Raw genomic sequence first — 7,877 nt, 5'->3', positions numbered from 1 at the left:
TCAAATTGTAACTTACTTGGCCACACATGATGTGTGGCCGCCATGTTGGACAGTGCAGCTCTGGACTCTGGCAAGAGAGGTCACCGAATGGTGGCTCACTGCCCAGTGTGGTGGCTATAGGAGTAAGAGGTAACCCCAGGCTGCTAGCTGGGTAAGACTCACAGCACCAAGCCTCTGTTTCCAGTCAAGAGGATGCAGGAGGGTCTCCGTGGTCATTGCCTCTGTAGGCTCTGACACTAAGGCTGGAAGCTTGTATATAACATTTCACAGACACCCTTACCCATTGGTTTTCCATCACGTTCTGTCAGAAATGGGAAGGCAGGCAGAGAGGAGTAGCCATTTTTTCAGGTTTCCGGTGGCCCCTTAGACAGTGGTGAGAAAAACAGCAGGGACTTGAGCGATGGCAAAACAGCAGTGGCTGCTGAGAGTGGACATCTGGGTTCCCGCTCAGGGCCCAGTGATGATGGGTTTTGGGTAACACCTTTTCCCCTTTTGGCCTTTAGCCCTAGAAGGGCTAGCAGCTTCCTATAGTTACTAATCTTTAGGTGACTTTATATTCCTGTTCTGTTTTTGCCATACTTTCATACTCATTCTCCTATATCAAATGTCCTCAGTTGGATATCTAAGAATGACTTGACTTTGCCTTATGGAACACAGATGGATAAAGCATGCAAGACAGCTAAAAACCTCCATCTCTGCACGTGGACCACCGCTCCGGCTTTCCAGCCGGCCCACTCCTGTCCATCCATCGGTGCTCAGACTACTTGGCCTGCTGCATCGAGAGTTGCCATCCTAGGACACAAATCTGATCATGTTCAAAACCCTCTGGTGGCTTCCCCTTACTTTTTTTACAGGGAACCGAGGGGTGAAGGAGGCATAACCAGACTGAAAACTTGGAGCTCAGACGTCAAAACGGTCCAAGACAAGACCAGATGATACATGGTCTTATCTTGTTGCTCTTGGCTCAGGGGTGTCTCATAAGACCAGCAGCAGTTTGACTGCAAAATGGAAGACATGAACAGGAAGCTGTGCCCACTCCTGAAATCACATGGCCTTCTAGCTTGCCTGCCTGGGGCAGGGCTCCTGGCCAGACTCTGTATGTGGCCATCACAGGAGACCAGGTAAAGGAGGCCCACTTTCCCCAAGAAAACCTTGTGCCGCTGTGGTCAGCTGCCTGGCTGGACCGTTCTTCCTCGCCCTGTTAGTGGAAACTGGCCACAGATGAGTGTGTGGACCTAGCCAATGGAAGACCAAACGTCTAAAGAAATAAAAGCCCCCTCCAGTACCCGTTCTCCAGCAAACACATCAGGCACCTGTTCTGGGCCAGGCATAGTGTGAGATGTGGAGGTAGGACAGCAAACCATATTATCATCCCCTCTTCTCAGAAGGGAACTGGGGGTTCAGAGAAAGTATATAAGTGACTTGCCAAGGTCACCCTGCTAGAAAGTGGCAGTTGGGAAATTATCACACAGACATAAGCACCTGCCAGCCACCGCCCCCCCACAACATGCACCCTATCCTAGAAACAGGGAGCGTTGCTGAGCACGGTTCCTGACCCTCTGCGAGGTGGGAAACAACCCCCGACAGATGTTTGCCAGGAATGATTTGCTGTCATTCCGCCAGGTGCCCGGCAGGAAGGCGGGGCCCGGGGCGTGGGGGGGAAGGGGGCAGAGAAGCTTGGCGCACACTCGGAGGCCTGCGCTCCTCCCCGGCCCCGCCCCCTCTCGGCCAAGGCTAGGTGTGTACGGCCCCGCCCTCGACCCCGCCCCTTTAGGTTGAGTCGCGCGTGCGCAGCCCTGCCTCAGCCCTGCCCTCTCCCGGACTCCGCTGCGCGCGCACCGCCCCTCGCACCCGTGCGCACGCGCGGCCCCGCCCCCGTCTCCCCGGCGCTCGGAGCCCGAGTCCGCGGGAAGATGGCGGCCCCGCTCATCCCGCTCTCTCAGCAGGTACGGGCGGGTGGGCGGAGGTACAGCGCCGGGGCGCGAGGTGGACACTGCGGTGAGGCCGATGTGCAGGGAGGCCCAGCCGGGCAGCGGTGGCTAGCGCTGAGCGGCCCCCGCGGAGGGCGGGCGAGTGGGCGGGCGGTCCTGAAGGTGACAGGCCGGCCCGGCTCGCGGCCTCCCGCGCCCTGACGACCCTCTGCGGGAGGTGTACAAGCGGGGTCGCTGCTTGTGTCTGCACAGTCCGGAGCCCAGCCACGGCTCCACTCCCGGCCCTCGCCGCCGCTCCCAGGCCGGGCGATGCACGGTGGCACTGGGCTCTCTCATTCGGAGAGGTGGGCGAGGGGAGTGATCCTTTCTGCCGGTGCGTCGGCCCCGCGAGTCTTTGTTTCCTGCCAGGTCCCAGTCCCCCCGGCGAAGGCAGAGCCCTGCCAGAGCCAGGACCCTTCAGCAGGGCGATCCTGGACTCATCCCTCAATTCCTTGGGAGCTGTTGCCGCCACCCTTGAATCGAGAAAGGGGAGATCGCACGTCTCTGGGTCATGTCTGTGCCCTCATATACGCCTGGTGGTCTTACTAAGGGGCAGTAACAGTGGCGCCACACATACGTGCAAAAAAGAGCCTTGCGCAGGCAGCCCTGCTTTCTGGGAGGGACGTTCATTCATTTATCCGTCAAATGTGCTTTGGTCCAGGTTCTGGGAGCGCAGCAGTGGCCCAGACAAGGTCGCTGCTCTCTCGGAGGTGACACTCTCGTGCGAGCTAGAAACTACCCGTGCCCTGCTAATAACAGCTGCTGTTATTGACTGAATACCTACCTATGTTGTACCAAGCACAATATTATAGACATTTTGTCTGAATTATCTAGCACAGAGTTGGCATTAAGAGTGAGAACACAGGGTCATATCATCTTGTGTTTAGTTCTTGGCTCTATCATTCTTAGTGTCCTTGGGTAAAGCGCTTAGAACTCATTTGGAAAATGGGAATATAAAAAAAAAATTAGGAAAATGTGAAGATTAAGCATGTAAAAGCACTTAGAACTGTGCCTGGCATATGAGAGCACTCAGTGATACTGTAATTATTATCGTCATTTAATTCTCTGGCAGATTGGGACATATGGGAATGTAGACCACAGCAGTAAGAATGCTAAACCTTAAGAGAGCGGATAGGCAGGTTGGCATGACTGACCAGCTGTTCCAAGGAGAGAGACATGCATACCTGTTAAATCTTATAAGAACTAGCCAGTTTGTAACACTGTCACTAAATTAAAAGTATTAAAGACCAGTGGTTATTAATTAACATGTTCTTCCAAAGATACAAAAGTGCTGTGTAAACTAGGTGCCATGCAGATGTGGGTATTATTGCTAATAGCCAGTTGCTACAGTTTAGGGTGTGTTTGTGTGTGTGTGGGGGGGTGGTGGAGAAACTCACTTAGGCTCACTTAATGAGAAAGTGCTCCCAGTTTTGGGGGGGAATCTTTTTAAAACTTACAAAATTTTGACAGTAGCCCTAATCTGAACTTTGATGATGACATTGGCTAATGTTTATTGAGTGATTTAGAGTTTTAGTGCTTTCTACCACGTTGGTGCTTATGCACACAGCAAGGAGAGGGGAATTCTTATTTTACTGATGAAGGATTAGCTTTGGAGGAAGGCAGTGGTTTGCCACTGTTTGTTAAGGTCTGAAAGCATAAATTGGGTCATGTGATTCACCTGCTTAGCACCTTTTGAAATAAATATCCCAGTTCCTTCTCAGGAAGCCTTGCTGGTCTGGTGCCTGCCTGCCCTCTCCTGCCTCGTGCTTTCCCTGGTACCCATGCTACAGCCATACTTGCTGATTTTCTGCTCCTCCCATAGTCCAAACTTTCTCTGTCCTTGGGGTGTCCCCACTGGCTGCTCTTCCTGAAGTTCTCTTCCCTTTTTCTTCCCTTGGTGCTTTTGGTACCTGGTTCTTTTGCCTTCTTCAGGTGCTAGCTCAGATGTCATTCCTTCCCAGAGGCCTTTGCTGATCACTTGTCCTAAGTGGGGCCCCCTCTTCCATCCCACTGGCAATGTGTCTCCTCCACACAACCCCTCAGCACCATTCATGGTCTGCAGATGTCTGTTTTTGCGTGAGACCAGGCACCCAGTCAGAGCAGGTGCAAACTCTTGCTCTTGTGACCAGCACCCAGGAGGCGTCAGGTAAACTCATTAGGCAGGAACCAGCGAGTTATACCTACCAGTGCCATTTACAGGTGGCTCTTCTTCCCTATGTGCGGGATGGGGCTAGGGGTGGGAGCAAAATTGAAGGAGGAGTTGCAAGAGACTGATAGCCAGGAGCTTGTGACAACTTTAGGTCGCTCACTTCTGTGTTTGTGTTCCTTTGTATGCTTGTCGAAAGAAACTAGGTTTTCTTCCTTCAGGTAGTTACGGCAACATTTCTCTGTACTGTTCTTAGGTGAAGTTTGGTACCAGGTGTTCCTACGGAGCTAGGTGAGATTCCTAGCCCTTCCAGGTGTTTTCAGTCTAGCTGAGATCACACAGGTTCACAGATTATTACTGGGGAAGCGTGGATATGATTCCAGGATGATTTCTGGTTGGGGGCAGTCATGGAGCCCCTAGAGCATGAGGCTGTGCTCTAGTTGGACTGAGGTGTAGGGTGCACTTGGAACATGGATGGCCCATTTAAGATGAATAAAGGCGTTGCCAGCAGGTTTGCAGAGGGGAGTGGGACAGCATGTTTCCCCTCTGTCTCCAGCACTTTTCGCATCAGCATCTTTCCTGGTCTGCTCCGTACTCCCCAGTATCTATGGCACCTCTTTCCCTGTACAGTCTCTTCTGACCCTGAATACAAATCTTGCCCATTTGAAGAGTCAGGAGTCTAGGGTTGATTTTTCCCTCCATTGGTGTCTCGGTGATTTCTGTTTCTCAGAAATTCACCTGTGTCCCTCACCTGCTTTGTACCATGTGGTCTCGTAAGTTATTGGTCTCGTAAGTTATTGGTCACCATGCCATCCTTATCCCCAGTGGTCTATCGTTGGTTGTCCTTGAACCCCACAACACTGGGCATTGTAACCCACCAGTTGGCCTTCACTCTGTCTTCTGCCTTCTTTCTCTCTGTCTGCTTCCATCATAGGGTCTCCCTACAGAGTGTGCCCTTTCCCCACTGAGACCCTTCTGGAGTCCAGCCTCCTGTTTCTCCCTTGCCAGCCCCCCATCCCACCCCTGCCGGCTGCCCGCTGGAATTGGCCGCCTCCTTACCACATCCGCAAGTTCACAGGGCAGGGGCTGTCCCCCTTCCTGCTTAGCCTCCTTCTCATAGTTCATTCTGCACAACCACCCCCCCCCTCCAGAAACCTCCAGCTGTTCCCCATTTCACTCCCCTCCCTATGTCCAGCTTGACTGCTCCTGGTTCAGCATTCCCACGCCCCCTGGGCCTGCTCCTCCTCACCTTGCTGGCTTGCTCTCCCACACTGCCACCATTTCCATGTAAGCCCTTGCTCTGCCCAGTGTTCGCCCCCACATCCCTCCACCTCATGCTGTGATCTCCTGCTGCAGCCTACCCTACCTCCTGCCCATTGGAGGCCACTCTCAGAGGGCTTCCTTGGTGGTGTCCTCCCTCAGTCCCAATTCTCCCTCCTGTACCTTCTGTGGGTCCCTTGTGTGACCCTTGACCCAGGAAGCACACGGAAAGCATTGGGCTCATTGATGAAGAGAGTGCCCTGTGCCCAAGGCGTTCCATCCCCTCCCCCTTGCCACTGGGATCCTCCTCCTTTGTCTTGGGCTTCCTCTGCCGAGGCACTTGAGATACATTGTCTTTTTAATGGGTGCCAGGTTCTAAGGTTTTTATTCCCATTTTGCAAACGGGAGACTGAGACCCACAGAGATTTAAGTCACTTGTCGAAGTCCCATAGTTAGTGGGTTGACCCCACATCCGTCTGCCTGCAGAGCCCTGCTCTTTCCCCTCTTCCAGGCAGCCTGCTGGGCACCTAGCCCAGAACAACACCCGGTGAACGTGTCTGCAGTGAATGTCAAGTGCTTGGAGCACTTGTTTGTCATTTCGTCCCTTGTTTTTTTTCTCTAAAATAATTGCTACTTGCTCTGTCTTGCTAGAATGCTAATGGTAGGGGCGCCTGGGTGGCTCAGTTGGTTAGCGTCTACCTTCAGCTCAAGTCATGATTCGAGGGTCCTGGGATTGAGCCCCACATAAGGCTCCCTGCTCAGCAGAGAGCCCGCTTCTCTCTTCCTCTGCCTGCCGCTCTGCCTACTTGTGCTGTCTCTCTCTCTGTCAAATAAATAAAATCTTTAAAAAAAAAAAAAGAATGCTAATGGTGATGTGGTATAAGTTGGTGAGTAGAGTCAGGTTTTAGGGTAAAGACTGGCCCTACCCTGTAAGATCCAGAATTCCCTGGCTCTTTATCTTATTGAGCTGCATTGGCCTGGTTTGTGGACTGAGTAGCTCCCAGTTAAGCAAGAACATGTAAATTTTGCTCCCTCCGCCCCATTTTGAACTTTATTATTTTTTAAAGATTTTTATTTATTTTGATTAGAGCACAGAGGGAGAGGGAGAAGCAGACTCCCCGCTGAGCTGAGAGCCCAACGTGGGGCCGGATCCCAGGACCCTGAGATCATGACCTGAGCCGAAGGCAGATGCTTAACCAACTGAGCCATTCAGGTGCCCCAATTTTGAACTTTAAAGCAACTTTCCCATGCCTGGTTCTTCACTCGATCAACCGATCTGGGAAGTGAACTGTCTTTGATCAGACGGTATCTGAGAACTGAGTGCTCTCTGGTGCCTCAGGCCCCTTCACGTTATTATGCTGACGGACGGGACACGACTGCCACCACCCCGATGAGAGGCATCTCGACAGCTACGCAGGGGGTGCTCTCAGGGTCTCCCCACTCAGACTTCACCTGAGCAGCCAACGTCCACTTGGCAAACTACTCCACAATCTTCCTCAAAGATGCCTCTCCCACCCCATTATCATTTGAGGTCCCTTCAGGGTGTGTGTTTTCAATGTTAGGGTCCCCAGATGTCCTTTCAGTGCCCTCAGCTGTTTGGTATTTTCTGTCTCTCAGTTTCTCCATGTGAAAATTGGGAGTAACTCTGTATCCTGTATCTGCCTCCTGACAGTGGAGGGTCCACACCCCGTGCACACCGTTTGTTCAGCAGACCTGTGTTAGGCATCTTCTCTATCCCCTCCTGGGCGGTGGGATGTAGCAGTGAACCTGAAGACAGCCCTGTCCCATGGAGCCAAGGTTCTCAGGAGCGGGGCACAGATGGAAGGAAATGAGCAGATATGTGGTGTGTCCCAGGGCAAAGTGATCTTGGCGGTGAGAACTGAAGTGGAGTTTACGGTCTCACATGTGAGGTCGGGGAGGCCTCAGGAGCCATGGACTGAGCAGGAAAGGCATTTTGCATTGCTCACTGTATCCTCCCGGGCCATCCTGATCAGTCTTAGCCTCACTTTATGAAGGGGTTAACTGAGGGCCGGAGGCCTATAATAGGTCACACCCAGCAAGCTCGATGACACTGCTCATCTAAAGCAGGCCAGGGGCTCTGTGTTGCCTTGTAGGTTCTGTTTGTTTTATTTTTTAAGTAGGCTCCATGCCCAGCATGGAGCCCAATGCGGGCTTGAACTCACTACCTTGAGTTCAAGACCTGAGCTGAAATCAAGAGGTGGATGCTTAACTGACTGAGCCACCCAGGCACCCCTTTTGATTTTTTTAACTGCCAAGCATACAACAGTGTGAGATCTCATTTGGTTTTAAACAGTGGTTGTGCCACCTAACCTCTAGATACTGGGAGTCTGATGGAGAGAAGATCACTTGTTTAAATTCTTATTTTAATGTTTTAATCTCCTCTCTCTGGAAAGTCATGGGAAAAACAGAAGTTGCCTTATTGTTTTTATAGGTTCCCCTGCTCGAGTGGGTGTTTGGTGCTTCATGGCTGATGCAGCAAT

The 7,877-nt window shown here is 52.2% G+C and overlaps 1 protein-coding gene across 9 annotated transcripts in view; it reads left to right on the top strand.

The window, feature by feature from the left end:
* The first annotated feature begins 1,859 nt into the window (after window positions 1-1,859).
* The window catches only part of EPS15L1 (epidermal growth factor receptor pathway substrate 15 like 1), a 94,618-nt gene continuing 88,600 nt past the window's right edge, over window positions 1,860-7,877 (top strand). For 4 of the 9 annotated variants that reach the window (XM_032867551.1, XM_032867550.1, XM_032867546.1 and 1 more), the window contains exon 1: window positions 1,862-1,946. In XM_032867551.1, coding sequence (XP_032723442.1) covers window positions 1,914-1,946 — 33 coding nt within the window. In that variant the 5' untranslated portion in view covers window positions 1,862-1,913. Of the gene's footprint in view, window positions 1,947-6,553; window positions 6,590-7,877 lie in introns of those variants that run through there. The other 5 variants (XM_032867552.1, XM_032867553.1, XM_032867544.1 and 2 more) reach the window with 4 other exon arrangements.

The sequence above is a fragment of the Lontra canadensis genome, unplaced genomic scaffold (assembly GCF_010015895.1).
Source record: "Lontra canadensis isolate GAN:19392208 unplaced genomic scaffold, GSC_riverotter_1.0 scaffold35, whole genome shotgun sequence".
Taxonomy (NCBI): Eukaryota; Metazoa; Chordata; class Mammalia; order Carnivora; family Mustelidae; genus Lontra; species Lontra canadensis.
Note: the sequence above shows the minus strand (reverse complement) of the source record. Positions and strands in the feature narration are given on the sequence as shown.